Here is a 17,112-nt window from a genome sequence, read left to right as displayed (position 1 = left end):
AAGCAAAAATAGTTTTTCTTCAAAAAATTGCCAGAGAAGATATGCAATTCGATCATGTGGATGTGATCATACGGGGGGTCCAAAAGCCAACGAACACAGGGCTGACGTATAATACAATATATATAGGTAAAGAAGAAAAACACATCTCTCTCTCTCTCTAATTAAGCAGAACCTCCAATATTCCTTGGAGTGAATAACAACACTGGTCTTCCATCCCGTTCTTGAGTTGGCCTTGCATTCGCCTCATATCCCTGAAAATGACAAACACGTGGTTAAACTTCAACTGCGCAACACAGAGATTAAACAAGGAAAAAGTGTAATATTTTGACGAGCAAGTCGCAAGGTTCTGGATCAAATAATCAACCCTACATCGAGTTCGTGATCATTATGTGTTTAGATTCAACCGAATTAATTCCAAATACTTACATCATGAACCGCCTCCCGTAGTGCATGCACTTGCTCCCTTGAAACTGTCCTGACCTACAGAAAGAAGAGCAATATTAGTAAGCAAGTCTTTGGAATCAAGTAGGGTTAAGGAGATGAGCTACAAAGTGAAATACCTTTTTGACGATTGTCCAAATTACACCCTCAGTGCATGGAGGAACGGTAAGAGAACCGATATATCTGTAGTACTTTCTGCTTCCGAACTTAATATCTCCAGGATTAATAATCCCTATGTCAACCTCTTCTTTTCCAACTGATTTTATGTGGTGGAACAGCTGAAGGATTGAATGGATTGCAAAGTAAAAAAACATAAATAAAGTGAATAAACCAGGAAACAATCCGGCATGAAGAATGAAATGATATAGCTCCTTAAATTTCAAAAGTTCCGTGGCTTCTTGTATTTTCGTTTCATGAGAAGAATTGAAACCACAACTCCTACTAGTATTTGTTGGTATTTAAAAGTTTACTAACTCAATACCAAAATATGTGGGTGATAAGTTTACAAACTCTATCACACCTCTCACTTGCACTCTCAATAAAATTGGACAAAGAAATAGAGAAAGGAGGGAAGCAACAAGCTTTGACAAACAAGGCACTTGGACTTTGATATATGAAAAGAGAGTTTACAAACTCAATAGAATAAGAAAGCTTACAAGCTGAAAATGAGAATGGGAAATGGGATTTGGATGGGATGATTTACAATGCTTGAGAACTTGGGTATTTATAGCAAACCAAATGATTAAACTAAGATTATTTATTACCACACAAAACACATTAATTGCACCTAATAATTTTTATTCAACCATACCTAACATTGCCTAACTTTCAATGCCTAACTTTGACATTGATTTTCAACAATAGCAACCTATTTTGATTTGAATTTCCAACACACCTCCTCAAATCAAAACGCCTTCATTCCTAGCATTTCACGCAGTAGCCGGAATGTTTCAATTGGCAATGGCTTTGTGAAGATGTCTGCCACTTGTTCCTTGGTGTGACAGTAGACAAGTTCAATTGTCTTTTGCTTCACATGGTCCCTTAGAAAATGGAACCTGGTATCAATGTGCTTGCTCCTTCCATGTTGAACAGGATTCTTTGCAAGTTTGATTGCAGACACGTTATCTACATGAATCACAGTCGATTCCACTTGTGGATGACACACTGACTTCAACAGATTTCTTAACCAAATTGCCTCACACACGGTTGAGGCTACAGCAACATACTCGGCTTCACATGATGACAAAGCAACAATTGATTGCTTCTTTGAAGTCCATGAGAAAGCTGTTGATCCTAGAAAAAACACATAGCCAGTTGTGCTTTTCCTTTCATCTTGGTCACCTCCCCAATCACTATCTGAATAACCAAATAATTTTGCATCTTCACCAAAATTATAAAATAGACCATAGTTTAGAGTACCTCTTATGTACCTCAAAATTCTCTTGGCGGCCAGCCAATGAGACTCCCTTGGTGTTTCCATGTATCGACTCACGAGTCCAACACCATAAACTATATCAGGTCTTGTGATTGTAAGGTACCTTAGGCTTCCAACGAGGCTTTTGTACACTGTTGAGTTTACAAACTCACCCTCTCCTCCTTTGGACAGCTTCAATCCAGTTGCGACTGGGGTATTGACAGTGTTGCACTTGTCCATATTGAACTTCTTCAATATGTCTCTCATGTACCTTTGTTGAGAGATGTAGATACCATCACTTTCTTGCTTCACTTCTATGCCAAGAAAGTATGACATTAATCCATTGTCAGTCATCTCGAATTCACTGAACATGGATTGCTTGAACTCATGGAACATTGCCTCATTGTTTCCTGTAAACAATAAATCATCTACATAGAGACAAATAATTAAGAACTCCCCTTTTTCACCATTCTTCATGTAAACTGAATGCTCGTATGGACATTTCTGAAATCCATTTTGGTGAAGGTAGTTGTCGATCCTTGAGTTCCAAGCTCGTGGTGCTTGCTTGAGGCCGTACAAAGCCTTCTTCAAACGATACACCTTATCTTCTTCTCCTTGTACTTGGAAGCCTTCCGGTTGTTCCACGTACACTTCTTCCTCAAGTACTCCATTAAGGAAGGCTGACTTGACATCTAGTTGATAAATTTTCCATTTATGATGTGCGGCAAGAGAGATTAGCAATCTTACCGTGTCAAGTCTCGCAACTGGAGCATAGACTTCATCATAGTCCACTCCATACTTCTGTTTGTAGCCCTTTGCTACAAGCCTTGATTTGTATCGATCCACACTCCCATCTGCAGTGCGTTTGATCTTGTAAACCCACTTGACACCAATAGCCTTCTGATTTGGTGGGAGCTTTGTCAGCTCCCAAGTGTCATTCTTCTCGATGGCATGGATCTCTTCTTCCATGGCTTTCTTCCAACAATCTTCTTCCACAGCTTCATTGAATGAGAAAGGCTCGTGGTCTGCATACAAGCAGAAAAGGTTGGTTTCTTCTTCTTCTTCTTGTCCATAAATCTCTGTGAGACTCCTTAACCTCACTGGAGTTGAGGAGCTACTTTCCTCACTAGATGTAGGACCACTCCTTGCAATTCTGTGCACTGGAGTTGTTGTGATTGTTTGAGCAGGCTGTTGCTCAATCGGTGGTACAACTTCTGGTTCCTCAAAATCAGTGGAGACGATCTTCTCTTTACTGACTTCTTTGTTGTTCCACGTCCATGTCTCTTCCTCACTGAAGATGACATCTCTACTAACCACTAGTTTGCCAGTTAGTGGGTTGTAGAGCTTGTATGCCTTGGACTCTTCACTATAGCCCACAAAGACACACTTCTCACCTTTATCATCAAGTTTCCTCCTCTTGGCTTCTGGAACTTGAGCATATGCAACACACCCAAAAATTCTTAGGTGTGTAACATTCGGCTTGTATCCACTCCAAGCCTCTTGTGGTGTCATCCTCTTGACACTCTTTGTTGGACATCGATTCAACAAATAAATCGAACAAGCTACAGCTTCTGCCCATAACTCTTTTGGCAAATTCTTCTCCTTAAGCATGGACCTTGTCATGTCAAGGATGGTTCGATTCTTTCTTTCGGCTATCCCATTTTGCTGTGGGGTATAGGCAGCAGTAAGTTGATGCCTAATTCCTTGCTCCTTGCAGTATGCTTGGAAAGCATTGGAGGTGTACTCTCCACCTCTATCTGATCTCACAGCCACAAGCTTGTGGTTACTTTCTGCCTCTGTGAGTGCCTTGAACTCCTTGAAAATTTTTAGGGCAGCTGACTTCTCCTTGAGAAAATAGACCCAAGTCTTTCTACTGAAATCATCAATGAAGGTAATAAAATACCTATTACCTCCATAAGACATGGGATCCAATGGACCACATATATCTGTGTGCACCAACTGCAGTGGTGCCTTTACTCTCCATGTATCACCAACAGGGAACGATAGTCGTGCTTGCTTGCCAAGCACACAACCTTCACATACTTGGCGTGTGGCTTCAATCTGGGGTAGACCACGAACCATTCCTCCACTTGACAGCAACTTTAGGCCATTGAAATTAAGATGGCCAAATCGAAGATGCCATTTCCATGACTCATCTTCCATTACACCGATGTTGCAGCTTCCAATCTTTGTGTTCAAATTCAACGGAAACATCCGGTTCTTTGACATTCGAACACGTGCAATAAGCTTTCTCCTTGCATTCCTGAGAGTGAGAAGCATGTTCTCCATATGTATAATGTACCCTTTCTGGAGCAGTTGACCAATGCTCAGAATGTTGCTCTTCATACCTGGTATGTAGTAGGTATCGGAGATGTATTCTTCTATTCCATCCTTCTGGATGATCTTGATCTTCCCTTTGCCTTCAACTGGCAACTTTGAGGAGTCACCAAGACTTACAGATCCATAGGCCCCTTTTTTGAGTTCGGCAAAAAACTCCTTCTTTCCACACATGTGATTGCTTGCACCAGAGTCCAAATACCAAACATCTTGTTGGCTACTGGAATCATGGTGTGCTAGTAAGACTGTAAGTTCTTCATCAGTATTTCCACTTGATTCTGCCATGTTGACATGCTCACCATTTTTATGTGAACATTCATTGGCATAATGTCCATATTGCTTACAGTTGTGACACTGGATATGCGCCTTTCCTCGAGTAGATCTCCACTCCTGAGACTGACCTTGATTTTGTGCATAGCCTCGACCTCTTCCTCGGGCTCGTCCTCGGCTACGGTTGGATGAGCTCCCACGACGTGAGTTCCACTGCCCACGACCTTTATTTGGTTTGTCAATATTCAACTTTGACTCCAAAGCTTGCTCTAGCGTTGTGGGGCTTGCATTCTTCTGAATGCGTTGCTCGTGAACTAGGAGGGATCCTAGTAGCTCTTCTGCACTCATCACCTCCAAATCCTTGGATTCCTCAATGGCAGTCACCACATGCTCAAACTTAGATGTGAGTGACCGGAGTATCTTCTCCACAACTCGTACTTCATCGAGTCTCTCGCCATTTCTCCTCATCTGATTTACTATCACAATGAGCCTTGAGTGATAGTAGGAGATGCTCTCCCCTTCATTCATGTGAGCAGTTTCAAAATCTGCTCGAAGTGACTGTAACCTCACTTTCTTGACTCGATCTACTCCTTTGTAGATTGTACTGAGTGTATCCCATACTTGCTTGCTCGTTGTTGCTTCTGCAACCTTCTCGAACGTTGAATCTTCCAAACCCTGGTATAGAAGATACAACGCCTTTTGGTCCTTCTTTCGTAAGTCCTTGAGAGTGTTCCTTTGATCCGCAGTATATACGGCTTCTTGCTCGGCAGTGGGTACAACATACCCACTACTGACAACTTCCCATAGCTCCTGTGATCCAAACAATGCTTTGAATTGGATGCACCATCTTTCATAATTTTCTTTCTTCAATGTGGGAACTTGGAGTTGCACTAAATTGGACGCCATAGCTACTGCACTTGCCAGAATGGTATTCTGGCTCTGATACCAATTGTTGGTATTTAAAAGTTTACTAACTCAATACCAAAATATGTGGGTGATAAGTTTACAAACTCTATCACACCTCTCACTTGCACTCTCAATAAAATTGGACAAAGAAATAGAGAAAGGAGGGAAGCAACAAGCTTTGACAAACAAGGCACTTGGACTTTGATATATGAAAAGAGAGTTTACAAACTCAATAGAATAAGAAAGCTTACAAGCTGAAAATGAGAATGGGAAATGGGATTTGGATGGGATGATTTACAATGCTTGAGAACTTGGGTATTTATAGCAAACCAAATGATTAAACTAAGATTATTTATTACCACACAAAACACATTAATTGCACCTAATAATTTTTATTCAACCATACCTAACATTGCCTAACTTTCAATGCCTAACTTTGACATTGATTTTCAACAATAGCAACCTATTTTGATTTGAATTTCCAACAGTATTATACACTCTTCTCTGATATGTGTCACGACAACTCCTACTAGCATTTAAACGTAACCATAAACGACTGAGTTTTTCTACATTGTTGCATTGAGCTTACGTCCATTACCTTAAACTTATGAATGTTAGAGGCAAACAGAGAGAGATATACCTTTGAAAGGAAGGGATCAGGTCGACCATATTTGTACACAATTCCAATAACAGCAATCTTTCTGGTAGAGCTTACATGAACGATATGAAACTCCAAAGCATACCTGTAAAGAAGATTAAAGGAAGAAAGACATCAACAGCAGTAAGACGGGGTTATACTAATATGAAAGAAAATGAGAAGAAAGAAAACACAAAAAACATTAAGAAAACCTTGATCCGTTAAATGTGTGTTCGGAGGGTGAATGCCAATGACATTGTAGCAGTCTATAGTCAGTCCCATTTATCTTGATTTTTCCTGCATCTCCATTCCACCTCATCTGATAACAATTTCATGTTGAAAACAACTAAAAACTGTCAATTCTTCAACACATTCAATTTCTTTTATTGAAGTTCAAGTCATTGGAAAAATTTAAAATATAATGACAACATCATGCCTATGAGTATGAATATGGAAGACGGAGAATGAAAAGAGTAGACACTTAGGTGCGGAGTAGCTCACCGTGATGTCATGACCTCGGTTCTTCACAATAGCAGGAGCTCGTTTGTATTCCCTTTTCAGTTTCCCCAATTTAGGGAAAACCTGCACCCTTTGGGCAAGAAGATCAATTGGAGATTGCATTTTTCCGTTGTCACAAACTTTCCATTTTGGGTAAATTTGGCCCCATTTCTTTGGTCCTTTACCAGTTCCTTCAAGATAAGTAAATGCAATTTCATCACCTGCCCGTATATGATAAAACAGGTTAGTTACATCACAAAGGTACGGTGCTCCGAGCGTCTTCTCTTACTATTTCTACATGTTATGTGCATTTCCACGCTGAAACGTTTTAGAATGTTAATGAATAAAGTTAAAGTTCCACCATAAAACAAATTAACAATATGTTGTTGTCCAACTTCTTATCATGCAAATTCCCTACTCTCCCCGATGTAAGATTCATGCTCTCAATAGTTAATGCTCAAAGTAAGAACTAGAACGAGTTTCCCCATCTTAGATCACTTAACCGTAATCAAAATAGCAGGAATTAAATTGAAGAGGAATTGAATTGAGGAGAAGTTGGAATGAGGAGGAATCAGAATTGGATTCCTATTGAAGATGTTTACTTAAATGTTCTGGAATCAAAACAAAAATAGTATTGATTTCATTTGTGCTATTTACTAGTTCACAGAAATCGAAATGAATACCACTATGATTACTAAAATGCCTTTATTTATATAATAATTAATTGGATTATTTTTTAAAGTAAATTAATTATATTATTATGACCAAGAACATGACAATAATGATTTTTAATACACTTGATTTTGTTGGAACATTTATAAAATTTGAAAAATTTGAATTCTTTTGTTTATGGGCTGGTTAAAGAGAGAAGAAATTTGAAGATAACATAACCAGCACAAGAGATGGAGATGGAATGGTACTAGATAGCAAGGAAGGGGTGGGCAGGAAACTGAAACTTCAGAAATTATTTAAGGGCATAATGGGCAAGACAAGTTGATTCCCCATTTTGGGCTTCACCCGAAATTGAAATACTATCTCCATCCAAGTAGTTCAATTCCTCCACTTTGGAGGAATTGAATTCCTAAATTTGTGTGGACCCCATATTTTTTTGATTCTCTAATATTTAGTAAACACAAGAGTAACTCGTAATCGGAATCCATCTCCGTCATTTGATTCCGATTACGGTTACGTAAACACACATGTAATGTGTATGAAACTTCAAAATATGCCTACTTCCCATATTTACATTCTCTCTCTCTCTCTCTCTCAAATTTTCTTTCAGCGACAAAATAAAATATTGGATGATGTAGATTAAAACAAAAAAAAAAAAAGGATTAAAATAATTAGAAATAAAAAGTTTGAAAGAAATTAAGAATAATTCAATTAATCTATGACAGATAGAAAGAAGAGAAGCTAAAACTCCAAGCACACCAAAAACACATATGGCCAACAAGAGACTGTTTTAAGCGCATGAATTGCTACCTAACAGTTGATTCCGTAATAATCCTGAGGTATATAAGCTCCTTCTAACAAGAACGTCCAAAGTAGGTTACCCAAAAATTTAAATCACCTCTGATCGAATCACATGCATACTTTAAAAATTGGTCCTACATGTTAAAGATGCATTATTGACTTGATTAACAAATAATACTTTCAGAAGATTGATAATAACTGACAATGGAGATCAAGAGAAGGAATATATACCTAAACTCCTGGTACATCATTGTGGCATCCCAAACAAAGAACGTGATATTATGCGTTTGAACTTTCTCACATGGCATTACATTATTAGTCATGATGTTACAGTAACATACCAAAATGTAGGTAAAGTAAGTCTATCCACCAAAAAGCAAGGAATCATAAGTAACAATGGTAAAACGTTGGTGATCGAGGGTGCAATTAAACCCTTTTGATGACTAAATTCCATTAATATTATAAAGTTTGTCAAATAAGATTTCATAACCAATGGGTAATTTTCACCAATAAGGAAAATCCAATTAAATCAATGATTTCTTGGGGCCTCATTACCTGATTGATCGACCTCATATAAGAATCTTAATTAAAAGTACCTTTATAGACCCAAAACCCAATGGAGGATGGAGGATCAGTAAAACTTATTTATATTGTTAAAGGGACTTCAATTTCAAAGTACTTGTCTTGATCCTGGGTTCCTTATGACTTCACATGACAAAATATTTAAGGCAAATGGAGCTCCCATTTCCTTATTACTATACAATTTGTACGTGTGTAGAGAGAGGGAGAGAGAGAGTGGGAGGTATTACCAACTTCATCAGAGTCCTCAAGTGCTGCACTGCAAATGGTGAAAAAGGAGTGATGGGACGAAAAGATGAGAGAAGCTAGAAAGAAAAAGAAGAAGAAGATGGATTTGGTCATGGCTGTGTGCTCTTTTAACGATCTTCAATTTTCTCCTTTGGGTTTTGGTGAGTTTTGGTGATGGAAGTGGCATGTCAGAAGAAAAGACTATATATATATATATATAGAGAGAGAGAGAGAGAGAGAGAGAGAGAGAGAGAGAGAGAGAGAGAGAGAGAGAGAGAGAGAGAGAGAGAGCATTTTTCAAAGCAACTGAGGATTTCCATGGCAAGCAATTAGCGGCTTTTGCTTAACCCACGCTCTGTAAATGTTTACGAGGTAACGGCTACTTGTGCTGTCATCTCTTGGCTTCACATCTACTGGGAACAACCGCTGAAAGTAACGGTAAGTTGGTAACTATCACAACGGTTACTGTTGGATGTTGGATGTTGGATGTTGGATGTTAGTTACGTCTTTTCATATGCCTCAACTTTGAGAGAAATTTTTCCAAGTGACGGGAACACTATGACACGTGGTGTTCCCTCACACATTAGGATTTGACATCTTGAATATCTTTGAATTTTATATTTCAATAAATAAATAAAACTAAATCCTAATGTGTGAGGGAACACCACGTGTCATGGTGTTCCCGTCACTTGGAAAAATTTCTCCAACTTTGATTAGAACAACAATTTTGTGGGAGAGGGGTCAAAAGTGGAACCAAAATCCAAAAAGGAATCAAAGTAGGTAATTTCCCAAATCTGAAAAATTTGGTCATTGCCTTTCATTTTTTCTATGTAGACTAAGGGCTGGTTTGTTATTGATGTGCTTTGAAAAAAAAATTGTTTCTGCTGTGCTGTGAGAATAAGCAGTTGTGAAATAAAGCAGCAAAGTGTTTGGTAAACTTTTTTGTAAAAGTGCTTTTGAAAAAAAACAATATTATAGTGTTTGGTAAACTTTTATGTAAAACAAATGTGAAACAAAACCGATTTCTCAAAGTTGGGTTTTGCAGCTTCTTGTTTTTTGCTTTTCTTTTTATCCAAAACTATGAAAAAAGACTGAAGCTGAATGTTTACCAAACACAAAAACAGCTCACAACTTTTTTTGATACCAGTTTTTTTCAGAATCACCTCAGTACTAAACCAGACATAAGCATAATAATTTTAAGCATGTTGTTGTTGAGGGGTGGAATAATTATGATTTGGAAAAAATGGTGCACCTCTCAAGTGGTGCTTTGACCAAATATGGACCAATTGGTAGACATTTTAATTGAGGAAGAAAATCCAGGATGAATGCTTTTTTCGTTCATTTTGTGCTGACTAGATGTGTAATCGTGTGATCAATTGACAAAGTAATTGCTTGAATGACGAAAGCGTCCTAACCTAAAGTAAAAGCTCTTCCCTCTCTCAACAATGAATCTTGATTGACTAACACTAGGAGACGATTCGGAGAAACAAGAAGCATGGCATGAGATTCGCAGCGGAATAAATTAAGCATTATGTCTAAGTTGAGTAACTTGTCTAGAAAGCTGTATGAAAAGAATAAATTAGTTTTTGGTCCATAGTAATTGAGAGGATTTTGGCTAGAATGCGAGGGATGACTCTTTGTAGAAGATATTCACCATTCTTAATTCAACTAGAGCATAATTATTTTAGAGATAATTTTTTTTAGGGGTGTGTGGATTTTACTTCTCACTCATCCCTTAATAATTTATGTCTGTTGATCTTCTTCAATTCATCCGATCCGACGGTCGAAAATTAAAAAAATATGTGAGAAGTAAAATGGGATGTGTGGATATCACATCCCTTTTTTTTTATTGGGTTTTTGTTTGGATCAAAATTTTTATTGGGTTAAAGTGAATGGGCATATATGGTAGTTTTGCTAGCCAATTATGGATGAGGAAACTTGGTTGTATAAACGAAATTGAAGGAGCAAGCTGAAATAGCGTTGTAATAATGGTTAAAAAGCGTACTTAGTAAAATATATAAATTTGCTTGGTACTAATCGATCATCTATCTTAGTTGGAAAAAATATGCATGATGACGTCTATTTTCATTTAACATTCATTGAATCGAAGTAGGTTAGCCAATCCTGGCTAACCAACAATGATAATATGACTTTACCTTAAGTATGAATTTCCATCAAAATAAGAAGTTGAATTTCTAATATCGTGTCAGCCACACTTGTATTTTCATCCTCAGTATTTATGAACACAATAGTGTTCCGTAATAAATTCAAATATGTTGAAAATATTAGTGGGTAATGAATGCCCACAGTATTGAATACGTGCCACAACATTGAAAACATTGCCAAAGTGTTGAAAACATTGGCCGAATATTGATATGTGGAGATTATATTGTCAAAGATGTGTGCTTGGAGTTGCTCTATAAATAGAGCACTCCGTATGCTTTGAAGACAGAGCACAGAGAAAAAATAGACGAGGGAAGAGAAAGAGAGGAAGAGGAGAGGAGAGAATAAATAGAATTATCTTTGTACTCTTATTATTCCAATTATAATGAAAGCACCACTACTGCCCGAGGATGTACTCCAGTCACACTGACTGTAGAGGAACCTCGTAAAATTTGTGTCTTATTTTATTTATTCCACTGTACACACATCGTCTATTTTACAACACGTTATCAGCACGAAAAGCTCCCATGTCAATGGAAAGCATAAAGCCATAAATCCGGTAAAGCACTATCCACCTCTCACCTCAGTCATCTAAAATCTCACAGAATAAAAGGTATGTCCATTTTTCGTCTCTCCCACTGCGCCAGAAGCGCCCCACCGAATTCCGGTGAAAATTGAAATTTACGACCTGAAGTCGTCACGAGATGAGAAAACTCGTACTTGACAACTGGTTTCCAGAGATCCAGAAGAATCTCATCAGACTTGGAAACCCAGATCACGTTGTTTTCAACAGATCTCGAGAACTCCCATGAATACTTGGTTGTTTGAGATGGTGATGGCAAGAATGAATCCACACAGGCCTCCCTCTCTTGTGCCTTCATCAACCCCACTGTCATCTATGTCTCTGTAAGGAAGTTCTTGCTTAACGATGCCATGTTCCCTGGGTCATGCAAGAACAACACCAGTCTCTAGTAGCCTTTGAATTGAATTTGGGCAACCTCCATAACTACCCAGTTGTCCTTGTGTTTCGAGACTGGCAGAGACAGAGAAGGAAGAAAAATAATAGAAAAGGAGGATTAATGGAATGACAAGGCATTTGTGAAGAAGAAAAAAAAAGGGATGTTGACTACAACATAAGAATATATATATATATATATATATATATATATATATATATATATATATATAAAGGATCATAATGGTGCATGACACCATTTAGTCAAAATGATATAAATGGTTTCTGTTGGTGCATGACACCATGCTACAGAAATAAGAAAAGTAAGGTTTGAATAAGTGCTGACAAAAAGAAAGAAAAATAATAAATAAAAGGAGGTATGATATTTCTTGTTATTTATGTGAATTGGTGTTGGTTTAAAACCCTTTCACAAGTTCTATTTCCTTTAAAGCAATTTATTTATCATGGACGGTTTTACCGCCTACCGTTTTAAGTTTTGATTTATGTGAATGGTGCTGAATTAAAGCCCTTGTCACAGGCTTTATTTACTTAAATGCAATTTATTCATTATGGCTGAAATTACCGCATATTGTTTTAATTTATTTATTGTACTTCTTTTTGTTACGATGAGTACATACTGGACCTGAAGTTCCTTGATCAGATCAGAACCTGTAGTTTCTTGATCCTCATCAAATAAAAATGATTGGACCTGAAGTTCCATCAAACAAAAAGATCGGGTATGAAGTCCCTTGATCCTCAAGATCAGGACATGAAGTTCCTTGATAAGTACCTTAAATTTGAAGTGCCGCAGTGCCTCAACTTAATTGCAATAAATGCTATAAGAGTATCAGTCTACAGACTATTAAATAAGGACCAGAAGTTCCTTATGTCCATACTCAAAAAAATGGTTTAGCAGAAGCATTTATTAAGCGGATGAAATTGATTACCCGCGTTCTACTGATGAAAATGAAATTGCCAATTTTCTACCTAAGGGCATGTCATTTTACATGATGCATTATTGATTTGGTTGAGACCTGTAGACAACCATCAATACTTCTCAGTACAACTCGTGTTTGGGAACCAGCCAAACATTATACATTTACGAGTTTTTGGTTGTGTTATCTATGTGCCTATTGCACTGTCACAACATATTGAAATGAAGCATCATTGCGGATTAGGCATTGATGTTGAACATCATCTATCATTCAATATTTAAAACCCTTGACTGGGGATATATTTACCGCGTGGTTTGCGGACTGTCATTTTGATAAGATAATTTTCCCGCCATTAGGGGGAGAAAATAACTTCGTTTCAGAATAACGATGAATAAATATCATTCCAGAAGAATGATGAGAAAAAACCGTTCCAGAAGAACGAAGAGAATTTGTCGTATTTTGATTCATGAAGCAATCAATATACAAACAAAGTGAGAATAATTGAATGATGCATTTAATGATGCAACGAAAGTGATAAAATCACATATACTTGCTGCAAATGTGCCTACAAGAATTAATGTCCCTGTTGGACCAAATAATATGGCAGCAAATGATTTATCTGTTGCACGCCTGAAGCGTGGCAGCCCCTAAGACTCAAAAGGTTCAGTCCTTCGAAAGAAGAAGAATATGGCACTACTGAACTATTGCATAACTGTCGCATGCCAGACGCATGACAGTTGTTGCAAGGATACTTGTCCCGAAAAGGTCAATCCGCGGACATGGGAATATTGATGTCTCATGCATAAAGCATGATAGACGTATAAGTTCCAATGACTCAACTCCGGAAGTGGAGATTAAAATCCAAGCTCTATAACGCTCAAAAGGAGGTTATGATCCGCATTCTCTAAATTATGACTATCCTGGAAGAGATAGTGTAATGCCCTTGAAGAGGCAATGGATATCCCAAAAGAAATGAAAAGCTTTTATGCATGCGTATGCACATGAGAATATGGGATCACAAATTGATGATAACCAATAGTAATTTTGGTTTTTACAAGTAGCTACTAAATTCATCAATGGGCTCTGGTGATATTGAGTCCCATTCTTTTTCCATCAACAAAATTATGGGCTAAAATGGATAAAGGCAAATCCATTACAATTTTGTAAGAACGTAGAAAAATAGACCTATATACTTGGATACAATACAAATAGCCAAAAGATGTTGAACCTAGAAGGTTACATATGGGCATTTGTAATACCGTGAAATACACTCACATGATATGACACAAGGTTGTAAAGGAGTTTATATGAATGGAGAATTATATACGAAGGGTTATGAGTCGTCCACATCATATCTCCATAAGTAAATCCCTCAAATATACATGGAAGCGAATTGCTCTATATAAATTCTAAAGGAAAATGTGTCATGAAGTGTAGAAAATCCATGAAGTATTCAAATTGCTTGAAGTAAGTCCCGGAAGGGTAAAGCATAAAATATGTACTCAATACCAATGGATGGTATAAATTGCCTTAGTGAGTACTTTCATTATGGTATTGTTGCAACATACTAAAATCTCTTGCAAGAGTTGATGATATTAAATTGGGACTCCTGAAGAGTCAAGAAAGATTATAAAGTGTTGAGAGAAATATTGTCTCGAACTGCAGAATCGAACAATATGCCAACACGAATCTTATCCATGATGTTTACGACATTAAAGAATCATATGGATTGAAGATTATGAGTTGAATACTCAAATAATTAATACACTAAGAATGATCATTTATCTTCGCGAGGGGTAAAGATAAATTGATATTTGGTCCAGAAGTACCACATCTTAGTGAAATATATGCTTTATTGTATTTAACACAATACACTGAATGAAATAAAGCTTATATATTAATATATCCGAGAAATTACATACACATGAGTTAAAACAAACAAATAGGAGGGATCCTTTACAAAGGTTGCTCATGTGAAGCCTCAGTACTTGGAAGTACCCCAGAAGGGGAAGACACCAGAAGTTGATTATTTGGAGTCTCAATACTTGGTGAAACTCCAGACAGCTAAGACAATGGATGTCTTTGGAATAAAGACTCGAACCCCCGATTGTCATTTTGAGTCCGACCTTCGGATTCCAGTAGCTGGTCGAGCTTTCTTTTCATGCTCGTAGAGTAATTATTTGCAAGCATGTGTAACACTTTATTCTCATGCTTAAGCCCTTTAATCTCTTGTTTAAGACTTGCCACCTCAGCCATTAATGATTCAACCTGGTGAGTTCGAGCAAGTAAGCGTTGACCCATATTGGATACAGAGCCCGCACATTAAACACTGAGAGCCAATGAGTCTTGAACGGCCGCCTCATCAGACCGGTTTGAAAGGATTCTGTTGTCCTTTGGAGTGAGAAGATTTCTGGCTACCACTGTAGCAGTTATGTTATCCTTCATCACAGAGTCCCCAACCGTAAGAGGACCATTAGAAGATGAGAAGGACGGGCGCCATATGTTATCCTGACGCTGCTCGTCTGTATCAATCATGAGACTCAAATCTAAGCAAATGTTAGATGGGCAAGACATTTTCAGAAATGATGAAGGAAGTTAGATAAAATCTCAGAAGTGCAAGAAAGGGAAATTTCTGCAGGTAACAATTTTCTGAGTGTTTATGAACAAAATTGATATCTCTATAAAAGGAGGGGCAACATGACCACTTATTCAAAAATCGAAGAGACACCGATTTTCGAATTTCAAAAGCCGGATTTCCCTGCATGACGTCTGTCAACATTTCTCAGACATAATCTCAGCTCTTGGATATCACGTGCAACTTTGTCAAAGATCTCTGATAAAGTTGAAAACGCGTGAATCTTACTGTTCAAATTACACCACAGTTGTTGACAAGAGTAAAGGCACAGCACTACTACCTGCTATTGGGAAATCCATATATATGTCAACCTCTGTCCTCTATGGCAAGGCAGAACTGAAAAATATCTAACTCTTCCTCATATCCGAGAATGCATCTTTCACAAAGTATCTCGAAATACTCAGTTTTCTTTCTCTCTGAGAATACCTCTACAAACAAATCACACCAGAGCAAGAGTATCTCATATCATCAAGGACGAGAGCAAGAGTATCTCATATCATGCAATCTCCCTGTCCTTTCCTTTGTCCTTGTTCTTACCTGCCAAGACAAGGATAAAGAAAGCAATATGTCGGAACCTCCACTCAAACTTTCGCTGCCACCAAGAAGTGATGGTCCATTCAAATACAAGGTTTGCATCCCACTTCTGTATCAGAGGACAAATACTACACGAGAAGATGCCAAACCTGCATAAGGAAAATATCACTTCTGCAAAGGAGCAAGTAAGGCAAGTGAAAATGATATATTGAAGCATGTGGAGACAACCACAACAAACACATGTCAGTTCATCCCCGACAAAGTCTAAGATCACTTGTCACATGAAGCTCCTCATGGTCCAATTTCATTCAAGATCAAGCCTAGACGGCATTTGAAGAAATCACAAGTCCGATTCAAGATTAAGTGTCCACCACCCTTGAATCAAATTCAGCTCCAGATAAAATAGGTAAATTCAGACCTTTGGAGGAAGTCTAGCAGAAGGCCCTCCAACCCAGTTCAAGAACAAGTATTTGGAAAGTTAACAACAAGTGAAACACCTCATTCGGCAACTATCACCGCTAAGAGACTAAAGTAGCAGGATCAATGATCAGCCTAAAGAATTTGAAATCAGGGGAAGATACTCATCAAGAGGGAGCATCCAAAAATAGATCAAGATTTTAACGAGGCAACTGATGTGATGTGTGAGCATGCAAGGGGGAGTGTTGAAAATATTAGTGGGTAATGAATGCCCACAGTATTGAATACGTGCCACAACATTGAAAACATTGCCAAAGTGTTGAAAACCTTGGCCGAATATTGATATGTGGAGATTATATTATCAAAGACGTGTGCTTGGAGTTGCTCTATAAATAGAGCACTCCGTATGCTTTGAAGACAGAGCACAGAGAAAAAAGAGACGAGGGAAGAGAAAGAGAGGAAGAGGAGAGGAGAGAATAAATAGAGTTATCTTTGTACTCTTATTATTCCAATTATAATGAAAGCACCACTACTGCCTGAGGATGTACTCCAGTCACACTGCCTGTAGAGGAACCTCGTAAAATTTGTGTTTTGTTTTATTTATTCCACTGTACACACATCGTCTATTTTACAACAAAATCCTTATTATATTTACAGATCAGTAAAAAAGCTATGCAAAATTTGCAAATT

The 17,112-nt window shown here is 37.8% G+C and overlaps 1 protein-coding gene across 1 annotated transcript; it reads right to left on the bottom strand.

Moving 5' to 3' along the window:
• LOC137713101 (alpha carbonic anhydrase 4) lies at positions 1-8,997 on the bottom strand. The gene is made up of 7 exons (XM_068452357.2): positions 8,786-8,997; positions 6,507-6,724; positions 6,218-6,324; positions 6,009-6,111; positions 561-719; positions 427-480; positions 1-251 (listed from the first exon to the last, which is right to left on the bottom strand). The coding sequence occupies exons 1-7, from the start codon at positions 8,895-8,897 to the stop codon at positions 162-164; spliced, it is 843 nt and encodes a 280-aa protein (XP_068308458.2). The 5' UTR covers positions 8,898-8,997; the 3' UTR covers positions 1-161.
• Positions 8,998-17,112: the final 8,115 nt, after the last annotated feature.

This window comes from Pyrus communis, chromosome 14 (assembly GCF_041283825.1).
Source record: "Pyrus communis isolate YQ-2024b chromosome 14, ASM4128382v1, whole genome shotgun sequence".
Classification (NCBI taxonomy): domain Eukaryota; kingdom Viridiplantae; phylum Streptophyta; class Magnoliopsida; order Rosales; family Rosaceae; genus Pyrus; species Pyrus communis.
Note: the sequence above shows the minus strand (reverse complement) of the source record. Positions and strands in the feature narration are given on the sequence as shown.

Bases quoted from the DNA above. Each gene is read 5' to 3' on its own strand.
- LOC137713101 (XM_068452357.2), bottom strand. From the start codon at position 8,897: ATGACCAAATCCATCTTCTTCTTCTTTTTCTTTCTAGCTTCTCTCATC. The intron at 6,112-6,217 runs GTTTTCTTAATG...TCTTCTTTACAG, and splicing joins CACACATTTAACGGATCAAG to GTATGCTTTGGAGTTTCATA. The intron at 252-426 runs GTAAGTATTTGG...TGTCATTTTCAG, and splicing joins TACGGGAGGCGGTTCATGAT to GGATATGAGGCGAATGCAAG.